The following is a 27,366-nucleotide window of genomic DNA, read 5'->3' as shown; positions in this document are numbered from 1 at the left end:
GCGGCGCTACGACAGTGTGCGTCACCATTAGCCCATTGTACAATCACGTGCTCGTCTATTGAGGGGTTCCTTCTTGCCCTCAACTGCGAGAGTATAAAAACAGCTGCCCCCGGACGCCAGAAGGAGGGCTCCAATTTCTTCTGTTGAGTAAAGTGCTCTCCCGTCTCTCTACTTCGGTCAACCTGACCGCCAACTCTTTGCGATGTTAAAATAAACAAGTTGTTTTGTTGTTACCAGTCGACTCATGCTTTGCCGGGACCTTCGGATGCTTCCAGTTGTACCCCAGGCCGCCAGGCCAACGCTACCCTTGGGGCTTGCGACCCAGGTACAACTACGGGCGTCAGCGCCGAGTTCCCAACAACCGATGCCATCGGTGGGATCCAAACAGCATCCAAGTTTTGATCTATAGCATTTAAAATTGTACTTTTCCTTTGGTCATTTCTAACATGCTAGATGCTGCGACCTTTCTGTGGCAAAAGCAGTGTATCATCCAGTGACTATACTGCCACGCAACATTTTTAACTTATCCAACCTCGCACATGTGAATAAAGCCCGAGGCCGGTTATGCTCGCAGCCCGTTTACTTTGTTAACTTGTTTCCTTCCGCTGGCATACATTACTTTAAGATTTGTTTTATTATTCTAACACTCTGTTCATTCGTGAATATTAAAAGAAGCCGGCCCAGAAGCTGTTTATCACTTGCACCATGAGGTAAAACAAAGAGTCGTGGCGTTTCCAAACAGCGCTGTGAGAAATCAAACATGACAATTTCATTGGGATGATACACGATCTTTGTTGTATGTCAACGTGTAGTACATGACTAATATACTTCTGACAGTATTAAAGTTCCATTTTTGAATTTTATCTCAAGTGCGGCAGATCTACTTTGGAACTCAAGATTCGTTTTGCGCTCGCTCTAAACGCATTTAGGTAAGCGCAGTCTGTTAGTTTCCACCGCAATCATTGTTTAATTCAGTTGAACAGCGTGTGGCATGGCTTGCAGTTCAAGGGAATTAAACTGCAGTATTTGAGGCAGCCAAAGCCGACATGCTCAAGTAAATGGAAACGAATGGAACACATGTTTATTATTAAGTCGATGCGTTAAAGAAGTTTTATTCTCGAAATGGGAGGCTGCGTCGAGCGCTTGCACTTTGCGCGTACCCGAATTTGAAAGTGTGAATCACTGTAGTCTGAAACAAAAAGAGAAAACAGAATAGATAGAGCCCCCCCAAAATGCATTCAGAGGCAAACAGCAGCACTATGCAAATATGGGCCAAATACGCTTGAAGGTTTCACCTACAAAGTTCTGGCTCAGGTGTAATTGAAATAGCTAGAGCTTTTTTTTTCTCTGTAAATCGGAGAATGCTTGCTGCAGCGGCGCCCACATTGCAATGCAAAATGCACCTAATATGAAGCCGTAACGTCGAAGCGCTTCAACTGAAAGATCGATCTTCACTATTTGTGGCTGAAATCGAGCCAAACCTCTCCCTTTTCAGGACACTGGTTTTTAACGGTAACGATAAATCATCGCAAAATACTGCTGTTGTTCTTCCTTTGGCGATATAAAATTTGTTTATGATAATGTCGGATCCATTAAATAAATAAGGTGGTTTGTTTGCATCCTCGCAAACCGGATCTTCTCATCTGGTTAACCTCCCTGCCTTTCCCTTTTCTTCTGTTTCTTTCTCGACAGGGGGAGCGGGTAAAGTAATCGATGCCGCTCTGTCGGTTGCTCTTAACATGCGCCTGTTCTTCGGCTAGTTGGTACAAAGCCTGTTTGATGAATTTAACTAGAAAGGTGGCAGAAAGAGTAGATTCACAAATAGAGCGCCTTCGTGAGCATCCTAATTTAGTTTTTTCTTGCGCTCTATTCTGAACGCGTGTGCTTACTGCGTGTCCATGGTGCACATGCGCATGTACATGGAAATCATCGAGGGTCCTCTTGCAGCGCGAAACGTGCACATCCATATCGTCTTATCTCCATATAAGTCTGCCTTGCTGCATCTGTGGTCGGTCAGAGGAGAAGAGATAAGGCAGGAATCGCCTTTGTTAACAATGGTGACTATGGTGGCAAAACGGCTGGTGTATTCGCTGCCATGACGAACTGCGAACCTCGTGCTTTTGTGTGCCACGCTTATCTTGTTTGTGGGCTCGAGACTGAAGATTTAGCCCCGTCTATCAAGGTACAGGCACGCACATCGACAGAGGGCGTGATTTATTTGTGCGGCAGACATTTCCAGGAGCGTACGACGGCCACTAGAGATAATAATATTAATAGTGTTTGCAGCGGAAACGCTCAGTCTCGATTTTATCGCTGCCATTAGCGAGAGGAAAAGACACAACAGAGGAATTCGGCGATTTCCGGGGTGTTAAACGTGCTGTATTTGGTTGGCAGTTTCATCTGACCAGGAAAAAAATCTACGGCCTTAAGCCAGCATTTTCGTCAGGCACAAAAGCCGTTTTGTGTACGCGAATTCAGTAATTGAAGACTATATATATAATCCTCACCATCATCATCAGCATCATCATCATCAGCCTAGTTACGCCCACTGCAGGGCAAAGGCCTCTCCCATACATCTCCAACTACCCCGGTCATGTACTAATTGTGGCCATGTCGTCCCTGCAAACGTCTTAATGTCATCCGCCCACCTAAATTTCTGCCGCCCCCTGCTACGCTTCCCTTCCCTTGGAATCCAGTCCGTAACCCTTAATGACCATCGGTTATCTTCCCTCCTCATTACATGTCCGGCCCATGCCCATTTCTTTTTCTTGATTTCGACTAAGATGTCATTTACCCGCGTTTGTTCCCTCACGCAATCTGCTCTTTTCTTATCCCTTAACGTTACACCCATCATTCTTCTTTCCATAGCTCGTTGCGTCGTTTTCAATTTCAGCAGAACCCTTCTCGTAAGCCTCTAGGTTTCTGCCCCATATGTGAGCACTGGTAACACACAGCTGTTATACACTTTTCTTTTGAGGGATAGTGGCAACCTGCTGTTCATGATTTGAGAATGCCTGCCAAACGCACCCCAGCCCATTCTTATTCTTCTGGTTATTTCAGTCTCATGATCCGGATCCGTGGTCACTACCTGCCCTAAGTAGATGTATCCCCTTACCACTTCCAGTGCCTCGCTACCTATCGTAAACTGCTGTTCTCTTCCGAGGCTGTTAAACATTACTTTAGTTTTCTGCAGATTAATTTTTAGACCAACCCTTCTGCTTTGCCTCTCCAGGTCAGTGAGCATGCATTGCAATTGGTCTCCTGAGTTACTAAGCAAGGCAATATCATCAGCGAATCGCAAGTTGCTAAGGTATTGTCCATCAACTTTTATCCCCAATTCTTTCCACTCCAGGTCTCTGAATACCTCCTGCAAACATGCTGTGAATAGCATTGGAGAGATCGTATCTCCCTGTCTTACGCCTTTCTTTATTGGAATTTTGTTGCTTTCTTTTTGGAGGACTACGGTGGCTGTGGAGCCGCTATAGATATCTTCCAGTATTTTTACATATGGCTCATCTACACCCTGATTCCGTAATGCCTCCATGACTGCTGAGGTTTCGACTGAATCAAACGCTTTCTCGTAATCAATGAAAGCTATATATAAGGGTTGGTTGTATTCTGCACATTTCTCTATCACTTGATTGATAGTGTGAATATGGTCTATTGTTGAGTAGCCTTTACGGAATCCTACCTGGTCCGTTGGTTGACAGAAGTCTAAGGTGTTCCTGATTCTATTTGCGATTACCTTAGTAAATACTTTGTAGGCAACGGACAGTAAGCTGATCGGTCTATAATTTTTCAAGTCTTTGGCGTCCCTTTTCTTATGGATTAGGATTATGTTAGCGTTCATCCAAGATTCTGGTACGCTCGAAGTCATGAGGCATTGCGTATACAGGGTGGCCAGTTTCTCTAGAACAATCTGACCACCATCCTTCAACAAATCTGCTGTTACCTGATCCTACCCGGCTGCCTTCCCCCTTTGCATAGCTCCTAAGGCTTTCTTTACTTCTTCTGGCGTTACCTGTGGGATTTCGAATTCCTCTAGGCTATTCTCTCTTCCACTATCGTCGTGGGTGCCACTGGTACTGTATAAATCTCTATAGAACTCCTCAGCCACTTGAACTATCTCATCCATATTAGTAACGATATTGCCGGCTTTGTCTCTTAACGCACACATCTGATTCTTGCCTATTCCTAGTTTCTTCACTGCTTTTAGGCTTCCTCCGTCCCTGAGAGCCTGTTCAATTTAATCCGTATTATAGTTCCTTATGTCCGCTGTCTTACGCTTGTTGATTAACTTAGAAAGTTCTGCCAGTTCTATTCTAGCTGTAGGGTTAGAGGCTTTCATACATTGGCGTTTCTTGATCAGATCTTTCGTCTCCTGCGATAGCTTACTGGTTTCCTGTCTAACGGCGTTACCACCGACTTCTATTGCGCACTCCTTAATGATGCCCATAAGATTGTCGTTCATTGCTTCAACACTAATGTCCTCTTCCTGAGTTAAAGCCGAATACCTGTTCTGTAGCTTGATCCGGAATTCCTCTAGTTTCCCTCTTACCGCTAACTCATTGATTGGCTTCTTGTGTACCAGTTTCTTCCGTTCCCTCCTCAAGTCAAGGCTAATTCGAGTTCTTACCATCCTATGGTCACTGCAGCGTACCTTGCCGAGCACGTCTACATCTTGTATGATACCAGGGTTCGCGCAGAGTATGAAGTCGATTTAATTTTTAGTCTCACCATTCGGGCTCCTCCACGTCCAGTTTTGGCTAACCCGCTTGCGGAAAAAGGTATTCATTATCCGCATATTATTCTGTTCTGCAAACTCTGCTAATAACTCTCCTCTGCTATTCCTAGAGCCTATGCCATATTCCCCCACTGACTTGTCTCCAGCCTGCTTCTTGCCTATCCTGGCATTGAAGTCGCCCATCAGTATAGTGTATTTTGTTTTGACTTTACCCATCGCCGATTCCACGTCTTCATAGAAGCTTTCGACTTCCTGGCCATCATGACTGTATGTAGGGGCATAGACTTGTACCACCTTCAATTTGTACCTCTTATTAGGTTCACAACAAGACCTGCCACCTTCTCGTTAATGCTATAGAATTCCTGTATGTTACCAGCTATTTCCTTATTAATCAGGAATCCGACTCCTAGTTCTCGTCTCTCCGCTAAGCCCCGGTAGCACAGTACGTGCTCGCTTTTTAGCACTGTATATGCATATTTTGTCCTCCTAACCTCACTGAGCCCTATTATATCCCATTTACTACCCTCTAATTCCTCCAATAACACTGCTAGACTCGCCTCACTAGATAACGTTCTAACGTTAAACGTTGGCAGGTTCAGATTCCAATGGCGGCCTGTCCGGAGCCAGGTATTCTTAGCACCCTCTGCTGCGTCACAGATCTGACCACCGCCGTGGTCAGTTGCTTCGCGGCTGATGGGGACTGAGGGCCGGGGTTTGATTGTTGTATTCATATAGGAGGTTGTGGCCAAGTACTGCACCAGGGTGGCCAATCCTGCTGTGGTGAGAGAGTGCGTTACCGGTTCTGGTCACCGGGATCAGGCCGCATTCCAGGCCTGTTTGTGCAATTTTCTCAACACACGGTTTTTTTTGTATTTTCCGGTGGAGAATTGCGCGGCACCTGGATTTGAACCACGGTCCTCTTGCACGGGAGGCGAATACTCTACCGTCCCCGCAGGAGTTAAATTAAAAAATTAAATTATGGGGTTTTACGTGACAAAACCACTTTCTGATTATGAGGCACGCCCTAGTGGAGGACTCCGGAAATTTCGACCACCTGGGGTTCTTTAACGTGCACCTAATTCTAAGTACACGGGTGTTTTCGCATTTCACCCCCATCGAAATGCGGCCGCCGTAGCCGGGAACCGATCCCGCGACCTCGTGCTCAGCAGTCTAACACCATAGCCACTGAGCAACCATGGCGGGTCCCGCATGAGTTGTACGCCTCATTTAACCTACAGTGGTGCCTTATTTGATCAGTGAAGGTGGACCAATCTGAGCTCGGTTATACCGCACGGATGGCACTCGGCTAGAGAACCTGGTATTTATGACCTGCACATGTGTGGCCATACATAATTGAGGATATATATAATTTTTTTAGGAGGGTTCCCGTACAGTGATAAAATAAAAGAAAAGACATTAAAAAAGAAAAAAAGGAAAAGAAAATGAAGAGAACAGGTGATTTGAACTCGTGACCCTTCGATGTTGCCCGGAAAGATAGCTGAGTCGGTTGGTTCGTCAGGCCCCAGGTTACTTTGAAGCGCCATACCTCCTGCTCCGAGCCTCATACTTACGTGGAAAGGGACTGATAATGTCCGCTGTTGGAAGGCATACTTTCTTGGAAAAATGGCCGCCCGTGGAGAAGAGCGAACTCGAGCGGCTTTAGAGACTACGAAAAGCTTGATCACGTGCTCGGCGAGCGCGTGATCGAATGCGCGCGCTGTTGCTTTGTCTCTGCGTGTAGTAGTTAAGAGAGCTAGATTAAGGGAGGAGAAGAAAGGAAAGTCTCTGAAGCAAAATTGCAGCGCCGTGCAACCCGTGGTAGAGAAACGGAAGGCGATATAAGCGTACGAGGCCATGATACGTACACGACAAACTGCCTTAAAATATTTAGACTTGAGGGAAAGCTTCGTTAACAAACGATAACACGGCAATCAGCACTCTAATACGACGAGAGAAATTATTGAGAGGTGGAAAATTCCTGTGAAATAAGTATGGTTTGCGAGACAAATGCTTGTAAGTATTGAACCTTTTAAAAGATGAGGGGAAATATGCGCTCACCGAGAGGGCACCGTCCGCACGAGACCACCACCAGGCACCTTACTGAGACGTGGAGGGCTTTGCGGCCGGAAACAAAGCCTCCCATCTCCGTCGGCCAAGAGCAGAAAACGTGTTTTCCGATCGCTCAAGGTTGCGCGTACATAGTATAACTCTAGCGTCTAGGAAAAGTTTAAACAGGGGCGAGGGCGGCACGCATAGCGTGAGAAGCTAGCCGCCAGAGTAACCATCTCAAGGACTGCTGCTGACGAAGGCGAAATACCTCCGTGTAATTATAATAACCCTAATAGGACTACTTTCGAAAAAAAAAACAGAAACGGCCCAGAGGGCTATACTACGAGAGCTATGACTGATAATTTTATATATATATATATATATATATATATATATATATATATATATAAAGCGCGCGCTGTTGCTTTGTCTGTGCGTGTAGTAGTTAAGAGAGCTAGTTTAAGGGAGGAGAAGGAAGGAAAGGAAAGTCTCTGAAGCAAAATTGCAGCGCCGTGGTTTTAAAGCGCACCCGTTGTAGAGAAACGGAAGGCGACATAAGCGTACGAGGCCATGATACGCACACGACAAACTGCCTTAAAATATTTAGACGAATACGACCTAAAGCCTGCCAAATCAAGCTTTTTCTTTTTGCAGCAAGGGTCAGAGCAAGGTTTCGAAAAACAAACAAACAAATATCTTTCTGAAATAGCCGAAGAGCAAAGGTAGGCACTGAACAGTCATTTCGATTTTTGTTTTCCGCGACCCTCAGAGGCTGCTCGCATCCTGTCATGGCGGACAGCTCCAGCTGTCGCCATATGCTGACAAGGCGAAATCAAACAAGGGGAGTCTGGAGTCTTCGTAGCTCGGCCATAGCACACTTGTGGCGTATTAACTTCCGCATGCCATGCATTGATAGAGGGACCATTGACGCGCTGTGATCGGAGGCCATGTAAAGTGGATGTATATATTTTGCAACGGGATTCTTACCCTTCTTTCGTGTTTTGTCCTGCCCTCCTCCCCGATTCTTCATCGCTGGTTATGATAAGCTTTACGCAGCGGAACACAAAAGCAACAGGCCGAAAAGAAAAGCTGAAGGCTGAAGATATAATCCATTGCACTCTGGACGAGTCAACCGTCGCGTCAATTTCTTCGTGGTATCGTCGTCTTGTTCGCAAAATAGCGCTAGGAAACGAGTGTGGTCAGAAATTGGGCTAGTTGGCGTTCGTTCATCTCGCAATGTGCCGAGTGCTACCAGCCTGTTTTATTAACTTCTTTCTTAAAGAAACACGTTATTAATGGATTCCCTTGCTACTGACAACCACGAAGGAACATACCCGATAAGTTTGATGGATCGCAACGCGGTTAATGTCTGGTGCGCTGGCGTGGTCGTCAGTAGCACTCAGGCCATAATAGTGATCAACTTAGGAAACAAAGAAGAATAGGAACTATACAGAGAAGTGTCTTGTATTGCTTTGTGCGCATTCGTTTTGCGTATTTCTTTAGCTATTAGTTGGTTCACAATACCTTAATGAGCAATGAAGGTCATTGAGTGAGGGGATAACGCTTCATACAAAGCATAAAAAAATTACACTAAAGACAAAAATAATGAATGTACATACAAAGGCTACAAGCAAAGTTAAAGTACAGTGAAACATCATTTTAGAATACTAAATGTACAGCGTATTCAGGTTATTGCGAGGTGCCTCGCGGTTGGATATGAATGCTATGTGGTATGTGTGCGCATGTTCTTGCGCTGTTATACAATCACGAACACATACGTACTGACTCGATAGTCTGCACATTACATTGTCGGGCTCATGGTCATTCTCGCCTAATCAGCCATCACTGACACACACATAATTCAAAGAAACGTGTGAACTACCACGATACATTCAACCTGCGAATGACGTAGAAGATGGTAGGAAATGGTTCTACGCTAATAAACGAACAAATCGTATACATGCAAAGTTTCGTATCAGTGTTCACGGAATATCTTTTACGCCCTCTGATTTTAGGCCCACAGGAATTCCCACCGCAAAAAGTGCATCTGCTTGAGTCCAGCCCAACTAATGGACCTGCAGTTGAGATGTGACGCCAACTTGCTGTTCTTTTCAGCTTCTAATGTATGACAATGTATGACAGTTTGAAATATTGAAAGTTTCAGTGAGTTGGCTTTTTCTTTATGTTGCATTTTGCTAGGACGTTCAAGTTTCCGAACTCGCTGCCTTTACTATGTGGATCTGATATTTTGGAACGTGTTCATGACACTCTCCTCAAGTGTAGAGTGCAGGAGCCACTTTTATTTATTGTTCTTACGACATTCACCACTTCTGCTTTCTTCGCTGATATGCAATCTCAATATACCAGTGATACCGAGGGTCACTTTTCCTGATTATGTTCACACATCATGCAAATAGCTCCGTGCTCTTGATTCTAGGTAACGTACCTACGTTTGCGTGGAGTTTGGTGTGGAGTTTAGCCTTTGTCCAACCAGTCAGGTGATTCAGGAGGCCTAGATGTGGTAGCCGGTACCATAGCCCACCCCTACAGTGTGTACGCCGTATCCGTAGCGGTCTACTCCGAGGCCGACTGTATGTACTAATCCTGGTGCTGCCACGTATGGTGTATGGTATCCGACCACGTGTAGGGGCGCTGCGTACGCTACGCGTGGCACGTAGCCGTAGGGCGCGCTGTACACGGGCCCCACGTTCGTAGACTTTGCCTCGGACACGATGGAGACGGGAGAAGAGGCGACGGCTATGGGCGCGCCCGATGAGCCTGCGGGGCCTACCGCCACACCGGGACCGAGGCCGCCCAGACTGTAGCCCAGGAAAGGCGCTGCCTGGGACACGCCCAGCACGAAGCTAAGGAGAGCGACGACCACGACGAATCTCTGCGAAGAAGGCGATGACAATCAGTCGCTCAGTTATAGTCAGAGCTACTCCCTGCACCAAATATTTTTTTGCGATTAGCATTTTTAGCATACAAGAATTGAAATTTGGTTGAGCTTGTAAGAGTTCATACCTGACTTAAGGCACAAAAAAACGAGGACACAAGAAGGAAGTCAAGACAGACCAGCGCTACTCCTGTCTGGTCTTTGTTGTCCTCGTTTTTTGCGTTTCTAAATACATCTATCTATCTATCTATCTATCTATCTATCTATCTATCTATCTATCTATCTATCTATCTATCTATCTATCTATCTATCTATCTATCTATCTATCTATCTATCTATCTATCTATCTATCTATCTATCTATCTATCTATCTATCTATCTATCTGCGCGAATACGTCGCGGTCGTTTCAGCGTCGTCAGTTCGGCTTCGTCATCTGGCTTTCGTCATGCCGTCGTATTCACGCCATTTTCGTCATTCAGGCATCATCATGGCGTTTTCGTCTTACCGTCGCTGTGACATGGCATCACACCATCGTCGTCAATTGCACAAGCACCATCCAATTTTTCTCATGGCGTCGTCGTCATACTGCCGTCATCGTTCCATCGATGTCATTCGTTCATCATTGCCATCGTAATCATGCTGTCGTCATTCATTCGTGATTATTCTGTAGTTGTCGGGCCATCGTCTTCATGCAGTCTTCATAATGCGTTCGTTGTCACAGCACCGTCGTGATGCCGGCGTGGAACGTTCTAACTTCGTCATTTCAGGTTTGCCATCCAATTTTCGCCATATCGTCGTCACGCCGTCGTCGTCTACAGTGATCGTCATACCGTAATCGCCGTGCCATCGTCGTCACGCTGTCTACATACGATCGTCATCATTTCAGAAACGGCATCCTACATTCATCACTCCATCTTCGTGGTACCGCCTTCGTCTTTCTGTTAACGTCAGTCTTTCGTCATTCCATTGTAATCATCCCCTCATTCAAACGTGATTATGCCCACCATCGTCGTGCATCGTGCCATCGTGCCGTCGTCACTCAGTCGTCGTCATGTGGTCTTTGTCATACTGCCGTCATGATCTCATTGTGGTCGTTCTGTCCTCGTCGTTCCAGCTCCGTTCTTTGATTCTCGCCATAGCGTCGTCGTCACGCTATTAGACAGTTTTAGAATAGCGTCTGTCGCCTTATGTACGTTAAGCGCGAGCATCTTTGCGGGACGTTATGGCGCGCGTTCTTTCAATCCTTTTATACCCGGCGTGAACTTTCTGTGGCCAGCACAGCCAAAGGTCCAAAACTACGAAGCCAAAGCACGCGTATTTTTGCTGCGTATCTGCATGTGGTCCACGATTTCGAGCAACTGGAAGCTAGGTAGCGTGAAACAAAACGTACCAATTATCTTTATTTTTTGGTTCAAGATTTATTTCATAATAAATAAAAAGCATGCTTGGAAAAAGAATTTCTGTTTCATGCTACTTTTCTGGCTTTCTGGTGTCCCTGTCTGGTTTTCCTAGTCCTGTAAACACAGATGGCGTCTCTAGGTTGCAGCAAGTGCGGGCGAGTGTGAGTAAGCTGATCTGAACTCATCAGAAGCAAACGAATACAGTGCTGCGTCGAGGAGTGTTTATTGGATGCATACGATTACTAAGAAGGGAGCTGTGCCGTGTGACGCTGACAATACCAGCACAACCGTGTCGCTGTTCCGACGCGAGGGCGATGGCTACTTCGACATCGGCAGCCTGTTTGTGTACGGCGGATCCGGTAGGTGTGGAAACACAACTGTGCAATTAGAATGAGCGCGTAAAAAACACGTGCATTTCAGTCATTCGATGACATAAAGGGTCGGTATTATAGGTTGTCTAATGCTGCAGATATAGTTACTTTCGGAAAACTTCACGTGTAGCGGTGTAGCACAGGAAGTGTCAACGTCTACGGGTGAAATAGTTCCTAGCACTTCGCGACGACAGGCTTGGACTTCTTGGATACAGTCATCCTCGCGAATTTCGAACCATTGCAACAGACCTGTCGATGTCTATTATACGAGGGGCAGTTTTCCTTCCACTGTGCGAAAACAATGTGCTTGGCCTGCACGAAAGATGTTACTTCCCGCAGACGGTGAAGCGCTTCCAGCCAGCCATCCTATATCACGTGAAAGTTATTTTATCTCCTAACATGAACAACCAAAAACAGGGACGCCGCATGCCATGGCATTAATGAAACGGGCTCTTTCCTTTACGTAGAATTTCCGATTTTGCAGTTCCTGGTTGGTCCGAGGTTTTTCAGAATATGAATGCTTGCGTCGATAAAAGCGCTTGCTTCACTGCTTCGGACTATAACTACTGCATCGCTTGCCGTATAGCACTACTGCAGTGCATTTCGCGCGTTTGGACATGTAGTTCAATAGTGTGTGGCTCAGCGTAAAATAAGAAGCTACCTCGAGGTAATGTGTTTTGAAAAAGGGCTCAGCTATTTGTTCCTTCAATGCGGCATTCATAATTTATATCAATATTCATGCTTGCTTTTGAAAAACAGCATACATATATGATTTACCTTGGTACTTTTTCACGGTTAGTAATGATACACTAGCGAGCTCACACGAAAACATCTAAATGAAAAAAGAAAAACTCATGTGCTGAACGTACTGATAAAAACTGAAACCAAAACTGCCAGGAAATGTCGCCACTACTTGGCGTAGTAACGCAATACCAGAACCTCCGCAAGTGCGAGCGCGTGTGCGTAACTTTCGCTCTGCTGCCACGTAAAGTTGTCGTCCGGTACAGTTTAACGTGCGGGATCGCAAACGCAATGAATAGGTTAGAAGACAGAGTGCCATCTGGTGGCTCGTGCCAAACGTATCCAAGCTAAGGAAATTCTTTAGCAACTGTCATGTCGTATTTATGCGGACGCGTCTCGTTAAACCTACGAACGCCGGATTCGCCAAACGATCTAAAAAATTGGAGGCGCTATGCGCTTATAACTAACGTTGCGGGTGAGGTTAAGGGAAGCGAAAGCTCCTTTCTACAGTTACTGGCAATTCGTGGGAGCGAGGGCGTTGCCATCACGATAATTCGCGCTGAAGCAGGAGCCATGGGTTCAGCACCCCCCATGCCCGACAACGCTATAGTACTTCTTAGCATGCGTAAACGTTGCGAACGCTAAACTCGCGAAATAACGTACGCTATCATGACGCACCTAAACAGCAGAAACTCAATAACGTTGGAAGCATGGGCAATGAGGATAACGATATTTCTTTACGCGCTTAATGCGTTTACATTTGGTTGAAGACGCTATCTAAAACTGACTGTCATCGTCATACAGTCGTCGTTATCACATTATCGTCATGCTGTCGTCGTACAATCGTCATTATTTTAGAAACGTCATCCAGTTATCATGCGTCGTCATAACACCACCTTTATTTTTCCATCGACGTCTTTACTTTGTCATTCCATCGTGATCTCTTTGTTATCACTCAGTCGTGTTTATGCCGCCGTTGTCATACCATCGTCATCATTGCGTCGTCATTCGGCGGCGAACGCGGCTGGTGACTCTCTCCTCCTTTGTGTCAGCAAGATGGCCAGCGTCATACCTTCACGGTAGCCAAAAATAGCTACTCACTTTGAAAGCTGAGAAATCACTTCAGAGCGAGGTAAAGAGAAGTTTATTTAGTCGCATACAACGTATCAGAAACAAACACAAGATGCAAAATATTCTGGCCATAAATTGACGTCTATTGTAAATGTGACGGTAAAAATTGATGCTTAAGGTTCCTGTCTGGGGAGGCGTCACAATATAATTTCCGTTAGACGCTTATAACAGGGCAGGTGTTTGTGGCACGGCCTGTATTCCATAACTGCTACTTCGTAATATAAAATGTGCTTCTTACTGCATTTGCTTAAATTTTCGCCCATTAGGCTCAGCTATAATATATAGCAAAAATTCACAAAATGAAAGAGGGAGAGAGAGAGAGAAAAAATTTATTTGTTATGAGATTGGGCGACTTCGCAGGGTGGAGCCCTTAGTTCAAGGCCCCATTGGCTCGCGCCACTCCGCGTGCCCGCCGGATCAGCCGTCGCTGCTCTTGCGGGTCTGAGCTGGTCAGCGCAGTCTCCCAGGAGGAAGGTGAATGAATAGGGGAGTAGCCCGGAGGGTGTGGGCACTCCCAGGTGCAATGATATACTGTGGGCTTTGCTACACGATAGGGACAGTATGAGGGATATTGCGTGGGGTGGAAGAGGTGAAGATGAAAGAGGCAGGGAAAGGAATTAGTTTGAAGCTGTCGCCACGCGACGGCATCTTCTCGATTAAGGGAATTATGTGGTGGAGGGAAGTGTCTCCTGGTATCTCTGTAATATGGTAGAGTTTCAGTGTAGTTCAGTGGTTCTGTCGGTGCGTCGTCTGGGTTGGACAGCTCTTCCAATGGCGCCCGGTTAGCGAGCTCTCGGGCTACCGCATTAGCGCGTTCATTACCATGGAGAGAGGCGTGTCCAGGTGTCCAGACGATACGCACCCTGTGTAAAGCTGTGGGGTGTAATGATGTAAGGATGCGGTGTGTGTAGGGTGTCACCCTCCCTTGTGCCAAACTCCTGCAGGCGGTCTGAGAATCAGTGACCACTGTGATAGGTCCATCCGGCGCCGGCATGGTTGAAGCGTGTACGATGGCTACGGCAATAGCAGCCTCTTCCGCCGTGCCACTGTCCATAGTGTTGAGCGTGGCCGAAGCTCTCAGAATGTCTGCACTATCTAGTACGACTAGACATAGGGCACGTTTCTGTGGGTAGCGGGCCACATCGGTGTATAGGACTGGAGTGTTTGATGTGTCATCGCGAAATAGGCGAGCCAGGGCTCGTGCTCTTGCCTTTCGTCGACCTTTATGACGGTAAGGGTGCATATTCCGGGGAATTCGGGCCACGTGAATTTTGTTGCGAATGCTAAGCGGAAGAAGTGTGCGGTTTTCTTGTTGTGGTTTTCTTGGTATTTGGTATCCTAGCCTGGATAGAATGTGGCACCCTTGTGTTGTTCGTTGCAGACGTTGCAATTGGCTGTTAAGATGACCTTCAACTAGTTCGCGGATGGTGTTGTGCACCCCCAGTCGTAGTAGGAGCTGCGTAGACGCATGTTGGGGTAGTCCCAGCGCTGCCTTTAGTGCCGTACGGAGGAGGGTGTCCATCTGGTGCATCTCAGTCTGAGTCAGATTATGATAGGGGAGGTGGTAGGTTAATTGGCTAATTATGAGGGCTTGCACAATTCGGAGTACGTCTTTTTCTTTCAGTCCTTGTCGGCAGTTTGTAATGCACTTTATCATGTGCGTTATTTGGGTAAGTTGTTGGCGGAGCACGTGTAGGGTATGTGTGGCCTTCCCGTTGTGTTGTATGTGAATACCTAGTACACGCAGTCTGTCTACCCTTGGAATAACGTTACCATTGAGATGCAATGCGATAGCCGGTGGAATATCGGCCTTGTTCCGTTTTTTGAATACAAGCAGGAGCTCCGACTTCTCAGCTGCGCATGTGAGTCCTCCGGCTGTTGCAAACTCTTGAACTATATTTACGGCTTCGTGTAGTGCGTCTTGAATGGCGCCGTCTGACCCTGTGGTCACCCAGATTGTAATGTCATCGGCGTACAGGGCGTGCTACACGTTCGGAAGTTTTTTGAGGAGCGGTGGTAGCTTTGCCATCGCCACGTTGAACAGGGTGGGTGAGAGAACCGAACCCTGGGGAGTCACTCCGCTGGAAAGCTTTATGATATCCGACCGAATATCACCTAGGCTGATGGTGGCTGTTCGGTCAGATAAAAAGGCTCGGACATAATCATAGATGCGCTTTCCGCATCGGGAGAATGCAAGGTTGTTTAGAATGAGGTCATGTGAGACGTTATCGAAGGCTCCTTTGAGGTCCAACGCCAGAATGGCTCTTGTTTGAGCTTTACTTGGACTATCCACAACATCCTCCTTAAGTTGTAGGAATATGTCCTGCGCAGACAGACCCGATCGATAGCCGAATAAGGTATTGGAGAAGATTTGGTTCGCTTCGAGGTGAGGCTGGAGGCGATTTAGAACTACGCGCTGGAAGAGTTTGCCAATACAAGAAGTCAGGGAAATGGGTCTGAGATTTTGGAGGGAGAGCGGTTTCCCGGGTTTCGGAATTAAGGTAATATTGGCGTGTCGCCATTCCCGTGGAAGCGTTCCGTTTTTCCAATTGTCGTTGTAGTATGCAGTGAATTGCCGTATGGCCTGGTCGTCAAGGTTGCGTAGCAGTGCATAGTGAATGCCGTCTGCTCCGGGCGCCGTGTTTCGTCTTATGCCGTGTAGGGCTGCCCTCACTTCTGTCTATGTAATATCGCCGTCCAACTGGGTTTCTTCCTCGTGTGGATAGTCTTTGTACTCCAGTCGGTGGCCTGTAGCAATGTATCTTTGTTGCAATGTTTGGAGGAGCGCGTCATTATCCATTTGTTCTTTGTGGATGATGGTGCGGACTGTGTTCCATGTGTGCGTTTTTGTGTGCGTTGGGTTGAGTAGTGCTCTGAGGAGAACCCACGTTTTGGAACTACTTAGTGTGCCATTAAGGCGGTCGCAGAGGTTGTGCCAATTGCTATTAGTGGGGCTGGTGGCGTACTCTTCAGCTTCTGCTGTGATCCGGGCGTATCTTTGTTTCAGCCTACGGTTGTGCCTCTGCCTCTTCAATCGGTTGGTCAGGCCTCTTCGAGCATCCCATAGATGGAGCAGATGTCTGTCCAGATCGGGTGTCTCCGTTGTTGCAGCAAGTTGCTTAGTGGCTGCTTTAAAATCTGCTTGTAGCTGTCGTGTCCACTCGCGTAGAGATGGCGGGTCGTGTTGTTCAGATTTCGTTCTGTTGCGCCGGAAAGTGTCTCAGTTCGTTATTTTAATTGAACGTTCTGGGGTGCGTATGGCCACCAGTTGGACTTCTGTGGCTAGAATGCTGTGGTAACTGCCCAGATTCTCCATTAGGTTGTTCCAGGAGCATTTACTCAACCCCAATCACTGCTTACGCTGTTGCCCGTTCTGGTTGGTGTGTCAGGTTCTGTCAGCATAGTGAATTGATGAAGGTTCATGGCGTGAGCTAGACGGCGGCCTTTTGGAGTTTCTGTTGGGTACCCCCAGGCTGGGTAGACCGCATTGAAATCTCCCAGAATAATCATTTTTTGGGTTTGTTTACTGGCGGCCGAAAAAAGTTGTCCGAGGTCGTCTAGTCGCGATTTGGGTGCACTGTAGATATTAAGTAAAAACAAGCTGGTTTCATATTGATTCCTAGGTACAATTTCTAAGAGCACATGCGGAATGTGGGAGCTGTCGAGCGTGTGATCGATCACTGATTTGTTTGGACACAAGGGCGGCAGCTAGTGGTTGTTTGGTGGTGTCATGCTTGTCAGTGTATGCATTGTATCCAGTGAGTGTGGGAGTGCAATGTACTTCTTGAAGTGCTATAACGTCTGGTGGGTGAGGACGTGTAGATAGGAACTGTGTGAGGGAACCCTTCTTTCTTCGGTACCCTCTACAATTCCATTGCCACACTCGGAAGGTGGTGGTGGTGCGCCTCTTAGGTTTGCTAGCCATGATTGGTTGATACCGCCTCGCTGGTGAGGGCAGGTGTTGTTGTACGAGCCGGACGGGTATAAGGGTGTGACCTTCTTGGTTCCCTAGTGGTGTTAGTGTCATGTGGAAGTGAGTTGTTTTGATGGCTGAAAGTTGAGCTAAAAGTTGCACTGGTGAATTGTTTCATGTCAGTCATGGCTTGTTGTACGACCTGTTGTAGCATGTGCTTGACATCAGCCATGATCTCTTCCTTCATTTTTTGCATCTCCGCTCTTGAAACAGTCGCCATTTCCTCTATCATTTCGCACACTTTTTGTTTGGTACAGGAATTGTGAGGGAGTTTCTCAGGTGCGAGTGTGTGTGTCTGGGTGAGTGAAAGCGTCGCTGTGGGAGACAGTTTGTTTTGTTTGTTTGTTTGCTGTGCGGACGGAGGTGAAGGAAGGGAGGAGGAAAGAAGGGGAAACTGCGCTGACCAACTCACCGCTGTCGCCTTCCTTGTGTGATGGTCGGGCGTTTTCGTTCACGCGGCCTGAGGTTCCTTAAAAATACATTGCTGTGCATAGCCAAGTACATCAAATTAGAATGAGGTTTCTTACTTTCAAGCCATCCCCCTAGGGCTTCGCGTCAAGGTCTGCATGCACGAAGCAAGGGCGTAAACTAACGAAACGACACCGGCTTTGTCACATTAGGTATATTTCTAGCCAGAGCAATTCCACGCCACATACTAATCAGTATAGCGAACTTCCAACGGACACACAGGCAAACTGCAGTCATAATGCATTGAGATAGCCGCCTCCTCAGCAGACTTCTGTTTCTTGTCTACCAGACCGGACAAATGACATTAATGAAACGATAACTTTACCGAAACACACTATCCAGAACATTGCATAATTACAGGCGGATAGCTATGTACCACAGGTTAATTTTTTGCAGAAGTAATAGTCGCTCCTGCTGTCCCAAGATGCTTGTGTTTATCTCAGGTTTCAAACATCTCAACGTTCGTTCGCATTTTCATGTGGCAATGATCTGATTTAAGGTCACAAGAGATTAGATAAAAACAGCGCATAGGCTGTCTCCTACATCGAAAAGTGAAGTTAATCTGTGCGATACCACTGTACCGCTTATTTCTTCACAGTGTTAAGCAGAAGTTGTAAAACCTCCCAGACTCTACTCATCCCAAGACACCAATTTCATACAGTACATTTACAAGGCCTTCCATCTACGACGACTGCTTCATAAACCACCTTCAGGCGTTATGGAGTTTTTTAATAGGGACAGCATATTACACTGGTACACTTCAAACTTCCACCCCAAATTCTATGACAGCTGCTTTTCCGTACATCTGCAAGGGCTTTGTGGCTGCTATTAGAAAAAGTCTACTTTGAATCAGCCATCTGGAGTAAGAAGGGGAACAGAGAGACTCCATGTATTTTTTGTTATGCAAGGAAACGTAGCAAGCCAATGAAGCCAGGGAAGACATAGTAGAAATTAACTGCTTTTTTATATTAAAATGTAAAAATACCATAAGGAAAATAGAAATGAAAGTGGACGAAAAGACAGCTTGCAGCAAGTAGAAGCCGAACCCACATTTTGCGCAAAAACATATGCTGCTTTCCCAGCGGCCGAATTCGCAAGTTTCTCTAGTACTCGTGGAAGTTTGAGAGGTTAGCCTTGGGGGTGTCAGTCAGCGCAACTACGACATAGCCGCAGTGTACACTGGCCTTATATTTCGTACGAAGGACCATGTCGCGGATGTGTGAGCATCCTTTTAAAAACTGCAGGCGTCACGTAGTGCGTGAACTTAGGAGCAGGCAACTGGCCAAATAAACACTGATATTCTACGTCACGGCATTAAGGCTGGCAAAGTCGAGGTCACGGCTATGGGACGAGCGAGAATAAAAGGGATAGCCGAGGTACTTGATTTCTTGTTAGCCACAATCGCGGCTGGTTTCGGCTCCCATTTGCCAGAAGTCGTTTTTCTGCCCAATTCTATTTCCCCTTTCCCTATTATTTCCCGATGCTTTTCTTGGTTTTGCTGTATGTTTATTTTATATAGTTGTAACTAACAAGAAGTAAAGCCCTTCCAATTATGCTTGTCGCTCATTGCCTAGCGTCAGCCTTGATGCAATGAGGTAGCGTACGACGGTTATTGGCCGGTTTATTGCTCCTACGTTCACGTACTACGTGGAATCTGTAGCTAAAAGGATGATTTCTATCTACCGCCATGCCAGTGAGTAGCGCAGGCTAATACTCTCAGGGTTAATCTTGTGCGCAATACCCAAGAATGTGGGGCATGGGAACAGCCACCGTGGTAGCTTAATTTTAAAGCATCGCGAGCACATTGTGGAAGATTAGGGTTCAGCTCCGGTATGTGACAAATGGTCTTTTCGGGCACCTTCATTTCAATTTTCTTCACTATTCCTGCCTTTAAATAAAAGAAAGAAAAAATATGTTAATTTCTCCTACGCTTTCTCTGGCTGCATTGCCTGTTAGCTTCATACGCTTGAGTCAGCTTGCTTCAGATGTTGTGGAACTCGGGCCCCTACTGGCCGTAAATTACGCGAATTGACGTTATCGCTTGGCAAGCATGAGCTGGCAACTAATTTTAATGCTGACAGGCTGGATGTGATGCAAAAACATGTTACCAGTAGGCAACAAGCGCATCGTGGTTACCAACTCCTAAGCCGTTCACGCGCAATAAATAAAAAAATATAGAAAAAGACCACGCCGGCCTGTCATATCGCCTTTACATCAATAAGATCCAATGATAATGCCTCCGTTACATCGAAGTCTCGGTTATAGTTAGGCTAACAAAGTGCGTGTGTTACTAGTTGCAATTCGTGTTATTAAATAACTATATTTCCGCCTCAAAATCCATGTATTTCTCCAATGTCCGAAATGAACGCATCGCATCATGCATGGTCTTGGCGATCTGAATTTCCAGCGTGGACGAAAAGCCTTCGAGGCATACGTCTCCCATAAGGGATATAAAGGCGGGCCAATCTATTGTTTGTTTAAAATTTGGTTAGGCCGATTTGGTTAGGCCTTTTATCTTCAGGTAGGTTGCAATGTGGTCGCTACAGTGGGCTTACACATCTGTGAACCAATGGACGCAGCGAGTGAGGCATCGTGAGACAGAGGCTAAGTCTAAACAATTACTGTACGTCCGGCCGTGCAGAAACGCGGGACTGCCCTACAGCTCTGCGTATATGCAGACGACATTTGCATATGGGCTTCAGGAGTGACCCGTGCACAAGTCCGCGCACGACTTCAGAAGGCTTCAATGGCCGTGTCGACATACCTAAGAAGGCAAGGCCTGGAGCTTTTACCTGAGAAGTATGCAATCGTTGCTTTTACTCGCAAAACCATGGCGCTGCATGCTTTGCAGATAAAGGGCCACACTGTACCACACAGACGAACGCACCGATATCTCGGCGACATCACTGATGGAGACTTGTCTTGGAGCCTTCTGGTACATGACAAAGCGTTTGGCTGCCATTGTGGACCTTCTCGCGTTACTCGGCGGGAAGTCTTGGAGCGCAACAGTACCATCAATGCAGCATTTATATAAAGCAATATTTTTGGGCTTCTTGCGGTACCAGCTTACCTGTACTAGGAAATACTTGCACTACAAATATCCGCAGACTCCAGAGTGTGCAAGCCCAAGCACCCAGAACATGTCTCGGTCTCCCAAGAACTACGTCATCGATTACGACAGTGGCCATTGTCAGAGACGCTCCTTTGACAGTCTACCTGGCTACAGATATCTTGAGAGCACATACCCGACAGCCGAGTCGAATTACCTCACACTATCTTGCTTGCTTGCCAGCAAACAGGACAGATTCAGCATTTGCCAAAAGTGTAAGACATCACTCCTACTTGCCATCACAATTCACGCCTGCTACACGATCATCAGAGCCATTATGGTGTGTGCACCGGTCGCAAGTGCAATTGGAAATTCCAGACATCAAAAAGAAAGCTGGAGCGCCGTTGCAAGCTTTGAAGCAAGCAACTTTGGAACACATTCACAAAGTGCACAGGTTCCGGCAACATGTCTGCACAGATGATTCTGTAAAACTCTGCAGCTCTGCTTCTGCAGTCATCATCCCAGCAAAATCTGAAGAAATAAGATTAAAAACTTCATGTGCGACCACATCGACGGGTGCAGAACTTGCGGCACTCTGTGCTGCACTTGATTTCATTAATCATTAGCCACAGCAACAATAGACAGTCTTTAATGACTCCAAGTCAGCGCTTCAGTGCATACAAAGCCAGAGCCCAACGGACCCAATGCCTAACTGGGCTCAGAAATTCGACACATATATCATCGCAGCCATGACAAAGGACACAACATAATCTTTCAATGGCTTCCAGGACATTGCAACATCAGCGGGAATGACCACACCACACCGACGAAGCCGCCCGATCTGCCAATGAAAGTGGTCATCGTGTCTTGATTCCTCTTTCGCGAATAGACACTGCGGCTGGGCTGCGATTGATGTCCCGTGAATGTACTTTGCCCCTGTGGGACTCGAACGCATCCACCATGTGTCGTTTGCGTTCGCGTTCTCCAGGTATGGGATGCATCTACCGCGTGGCTTACCGCGACGGGAAAAGACCGTGCTGTAGCGTCTGTGGCTAGGCGTTGCATTTACGAACTCATATGCCTTTCCTTATTGGAACGGCTAACAGCCCCACGTGCGACACATGCAGCAGCGATGAGACACTGACACACATTACCTGTGTCTGCCCGCGATATAGTGCCCAGAGACAAGTGATATGCAGAGTGCCGTACCAGTTGGGCAATCTTTAAATGCCAGAACTAAATGCTTTAAATCAGTGCTCCTAAAGGACATCCTCGCTGAAGGCATTACTCGCGTTACTAAGGTTCCTATGGTCGACGGGCCTTCACGATAGACTTTAAGAACGGCACCCCCTACCGCTCTATAGTGTACGCGGCTTGTTTGTGCTCGTCTCTCTTTATCGCGCTCCATCTCTTTTCTCTCATTTTCTTTTTTTAGGCTACACTAAAAGAACAACGATCGCGGCCAACACAGTAGGTGATCGTCGAAAATCTGATCAGCGGGCGAAGCGCGTCGCCTTTGATACATGACTCATCGAAGGTTCCAGAGTAATCGCTGGTGCCCGCGTGTCTTCCAGAAAGTACTACACAATTCACGTCGCGCATAAATGCAGTCAAATTACGCAAGGTTTGGTGACAGTCGATAGAACCATCGATGACATTCGTGAAACATTCGGTACATGCAGGCGCACCCAGCGCCGAGCGATAACATTTGTTAGACGGTGAAACGTGGTCACCCGATAAAGATAAACAAGTACACGTCACATTATACTGCTCATATAGTTCTCATAGTTCATACACTCTTTATAGTTCCCATATACTGCTCATAACTCATATAGCGCATGTATACTGCTCACGTGCCAATATAGTTGTGCCCATACTGATAATAACAGAAACACCAACCAGAAAAAAAAAACTAATAGGGACATTTTTTTCTAAGGTTGGCTTAGACGAAATATCAATGCTCGCACAATATAAACCTTTATACAATATAAATGTTCACAAAATATTAGATATCTGTGGGCAATTGCAAATAAGTTTTCTCTTCGAGTGCAAGCAAAACAAGCTCGTGAATGGACACAAGAGCGACATAAACATGAAAGCACGAGGAAGCACATAAACAAGAATATGAGCTATTTCGAAAGGACAAGTACAATACCAGCAAGAATAACAAGAACGAAAATATAGATGGAATAAATGGTTACGTGATTTAGCAACTTTTTGATATTACTGATTTTCTCCTGAATTGAACTATTCCTGTGCATCACTATGTTGCACTTCTTCCGATGTGCATGAACTCAAATATTTACTAATGATAGCCGCTGTTTATTTGAAGCAGGATATTTTAGTTGTTTCTTGGTTTTGCTTGTCTGTTTGTTGCGCGTCCAAATTGGGTAAAAGATTTATTACAGAAGAGTATGCAAGCCAACACAATGAAACGCTGTGTTATTCCCGCCATTATTAACTCTGTCTTCGATGTCCTGTAGTAAAGAAGATAAGCCTTGCAAACTCGTAGATAGCAAACAGTGATTTGTGTTTCAGTTTACAAATAGGAACATCTGTTTGGCAAATAAAGCACACCCGGCAAGGCAGTCAGTGGCTTTGTGGCTGCTATGCGCTATTATAATTACTGCCAAAGTCTATGAATTCCGCGCACGTGCAGACGGCTGGACACTGCTGCTTTGGTTTAAGAATTATATAGCTGACGATGATTAATCTACTCCTTAAACGAAGCATTTTGAAGCTTTAGCTCGGGCCCAACTCCGACGTGGCTTATTTCAATGCATGTAAAACGCGAAAACGTTTTTCTGAGAAAACCCCTGGAACAACTTTAATGAAATTTGATGCATTTGAGAGAGAAAATTAAATTCTAGTGACTATAGGAAGCGGAATTTCGAGTTGGGCCACAATTTTGTTGAAGACATTTTTAAAGATTCGGAAGTTGGAAAAAAATAGAAGCACGCAGTTTACAAATCTATATCTCTGCATCAAAAAAAGATGTCACTGTTCTGTAAACCGCATCCATTAGATCATTCAAAGCGGACAAATTCGATATGTCAATTTATATATTACGTGTATTTGTTACGTTGTGTACAGGGACTCTGCAAAAGCTGTATTTACACATTACTAAATTTTTTTAAGATTCAAGTGTAACAAATATAATTTTGTCCGCTTTAGATGTACTATGAGATGCAATCCACAGAGTTGTGATGTCATTTTTCATTGCTGAGTTACGGAGTTGTAAACTTGATATTTTCGTTTTCCGAGAAATCTCGATATTTGCCAAGTAGTAAAATATTGACGGCCTAGATAAAAAATTCGAAACCAAGAGTCCCTAGATTTTAAGTTTTTCTTTTAAATGCAACAAACTTCGCCAAATTTGCTGCAGTAGATGCCGAGAAAAACGAATTCTCCTTCCACATGCATACAGATAGGAGCACCTGAGCTAAAGCTTCCTCTTAAGAGGAAGCTTTAGCTTGGGCGCTCCTGTCTAAATGCATCTAAAAGAATTTGCTTTACCTCAAGCGCTCCTATCTAAATGCATGTAAAATAAGAATTCGTTTTTCTCGGCAACCACTACACCAAAACTGACTAGGTTTGTTGCATTTAAAAGAAAAACTTAAAATCTAATGACTGCTGGTTTTCGAATTCTCGATTTATATAGTCAATTTTTAGTAAAAATTGGCAAATAAAATTTTTCAGAAAACGAGACTACCAAGTTTAGAACTCTTTAACTCAACAAGGAACAATGATATAACAATTATGTGAATTGCATATGATAGTACACCTAAAGCGGACAAAATTGATATGTTACACATGAATCTGAAAAAAATCCAACCAATTAGATATACAACTTTTGCAGAACCCATGTAAACAACGTAACAAATTTAGGTAATATTTAAATTGACATACAGAGTTTGTCCGCTTTGAATGCTCTAATGGATGCCGTTTACAGAACGGCTATATTTGTTCTTGATGCAGAGCTATGAATTTATGAAATTTGTGCGTCTATTTTTTCGCACTCGCGAGTTTTAAAAACAGTTTAACAAAAGTCAGGCCTTAAATAGAAATTCCGCTTCCCATAGTCACTAGAATCTAACTTTTACTATCAAATTCAAGAAATGTCAGTAAAATCCGTCCATGGGTTATCTCAGAAAAACGTTTTTGCATTTTACATGTATTGGAATAGGCCACGTCGGAGTTCAGCCCGAGTTAAAGCCTCCTATTAATTCAGAATGGACTGCCGAAATATGCTGGTAATGCCGCAAAAGTGTCACATTGACGTGCTCGTGTTGCAAGAGCCACGATGGTACCTCGGTCGACCGGTGTGTTGTTAACTCAGAAAGAGGTTTGTTGCGAATCGGGTATTGATCATATCCTCCGAATGCGCAGTTATACCAAAAAGCTTGAGGTCTTCATGGCTACAAGATTGAAATAATTTTTTGTCATAGTCCGGCTAACATTTACAGCTTTTTTCCACGAAGCGATATCTTACCGTAATTAGGGATTTTGCAATTTTCTTTATTATTTCGGAGTGAAATTTATTCATATAGTTCTGCAAAAGAAAGGGAGATGCAGAAAGGTTTATAAATATCTGGCGAAGTTTTTCCAGCAGCTGTCTTGGCTTGCCACTCCAGGTGAGATGGAGAGGATATGAACGAGAGTGAGAGGATGAAAATACCGCATATATATATATATATATATATATATATATATATATATATATATATATATATATATATATATATATACGCACACGAACATGCACACGAACACCGCTTATTTATACCTTATTCCAATTAAGAAAGGTCTCAATTACACAGAAATGATAGAAGCGCCTTTGGAAAGCAGAGGTAGGGAAACTCCACGTTTCGAGAATGCGCCGCTGCTCACGGCGCGTGTCATGACGCATGTCTGGTGAGTTCCTGTCCCCGCAAAATTGCCTACCTCTATCCAGTGCGTAAATATCGGTGCGTAAAATCGGTGCGTAAATAACACTGCACACCGGCTAAATATACTGGCTGCTCGTCTTCCCGTAAATACCGAACCGTAACTCGGGTGGTATACCATGCACTCTAAGCAGTTTTGCAGCAATAGATGCATTTCCGTTCGCCACGGCCCACCCGTCACCACCATACAGTACACATGGCCTATAGGTTAAGCGCATTCTAACCACTACTGGCAGCCAATTCATAAGCATACACTGCCATTTTGAGGAGAATCTTCCTCTGATGGCAGTGTCTGGCGCCCCAGCTTTCAGGAGGGTCAACTCCAGGAAAAGGTGCTGCCGAGAAGACGCTCATACTGGGTTATAAGCCTAAAAGTGACGCATACATTTCTTATCAGTTGGTTGCCCTTGCATTCATGAAACAACACTGTCACTATTAGGAATCGCCTGCTGACACTGTCTGCTTTATTTATGAGCCGAAAGACAAAACAGTAGTCTGCAAAAGACCACTTATAGAGGGCCTTTCTCTGTCAAAACACTAGTGGTAAGCTAGTTGTAAAGCACGTTAATGAACGATCGTGTGCTATATAAGTCCCATAGCTACATACCAGGGTTATTAGAGGCGCTGTCAAGTGGAATAATTCAGAATAACTTGACCAACAGAGGTTCTTGAAACATTATTTACATGTATGTGCACGGGTGTTCTTGCAATTTCCTATGGTCGAAATCTCACCGTCAGGGTCGAAAGAGTACTCTGGGCCTTGTGTAAAGCGGCAGGACACCACAACCACTGAGCAGCCAACACTGTTAGTTTGGACTTAAGTAATCGCATTTCAAAGTTATTTTGCCCCAAACTACTCTGGACATGGTTCATACGGTGTCCTACATATACGCTCACGTACACGCCCCTAGACAATGTGTGGCTTGTTAGTTTCGGCGAACTTCAGCGCACGCTTACCAGCACAGTGACCTCCACCTCATTCTTTTTGCACGGCGCTGTAAATACAAAGTGATAGGAAAGAGGCCGTGGCACCATCCAGTCTTGGTATGCGTTGGTTGCGTGCCCTGCCGCGGTGCGCCATACCGAGCAATTTCGGTCTTGCGAACATACCTGCGCGTTCATCCTGCTACCACTGCTGCTCCTGCTGACACAGTGGCCGGGTCGGTTTCTTGGAAGCTCTGTTTGGAAGCACCAAGAGCGGCCGCGATTCTTATATGACTCAAGTGATTCCAGTTTCCACCGTGGAGGAGAGCAACCGTGGATCTTCCATGCAGATGCCTCTCACTTGCCACTGCGAGGTAACCCACAAGTTCCACGGCGTCGCGATTCATTAGCGAATGCCGCAAGGCACGTTTGTTTCCCCTTGTAAACCGGCGCAGCAGGGAAAATACAAAAGAGCCACTCCCTTGACCTCGGTAAGCCACTTGCTATTTTTTTCTTCTCCATTGGCGGTGACACCGGCGCATAGTTGTTTCCTTGCTCAACCAGGGCCCAGTGCATGTGAATAAACCTCGCCAGCCTTGCCCGTCAGTTCTACCACACTACAAGAGCGACAAGGGGGCGAGAAGCTTGTCCTCTTCTCTTGCCCCCTTTGCCA

At 45.7% G+C, this 27,366-nt stretch overlaps 1 protein-coding gene across 3 annotated transcripts; it reads right to left on the bottom strand.

Annotated features, from left to right (window-relative positions):
* Positions 1-1,065: 1,065 nt before the first annotated feature.
* Positions 1,066-26,984, bottom strand: LOC142571020 (uncharacterized). 3 transcript variants are annotated; one of them, XR_012825735.1, is made up of 3 exons: positions 26,880-26,984; positions 9,240-9,686; positions 1,066-1,189 (listed from the first exon to the last, which is right to left on the bottom strand). XR_012825735.1 is itself a non-coding variant. In XM_075679319.1 (2 exons), exons 1-2 carry the CDS (start codon positions 26,889-26,891, stop codon positions 9,306-9,308), a joined length of 393 nt encoding a protein of 130 aa, XP_075535434.1. In that variant the 5' UTR covers positions 26,892-26,984; the 3' UTR covers positions 9,067-9,305. The 3 variants fall into 3 exon arrangements, 1 of the variants encoding a protein (XP_075535434.1); XR_012825736.1 differs by having other exon boundaries at positions 9,244-9,686; XM_075679319.1 differs by lacking the exon at positions 1,066-1,189 and having other exon boundaries at positions 9,067-9,686.
* Positions 26,985-27,366: the final 382 nt, after the last annotated feature.

The sequence above is a fragment of the Dermacentor variabilis genome, chromosome 2 (assembly GCF_050947875.1).
Source record: "Dermacentor variabilis isolate Ectoservices chromosome 2, ASM5094787v1, whole genome shotgun sequence".
Classification (NCBI taxonomy): domain Eukaryota; kingdom Metazoa; phylum Arthropoda; class Arachnida; order Ixodida; family Ixodidae; genus Dermacentor; species Dermacentor variabilis.
Note: the sequence above shows the minus strand (reverse complement) of the source record. Positions and strands in the feature narration are given on the sequence as shown.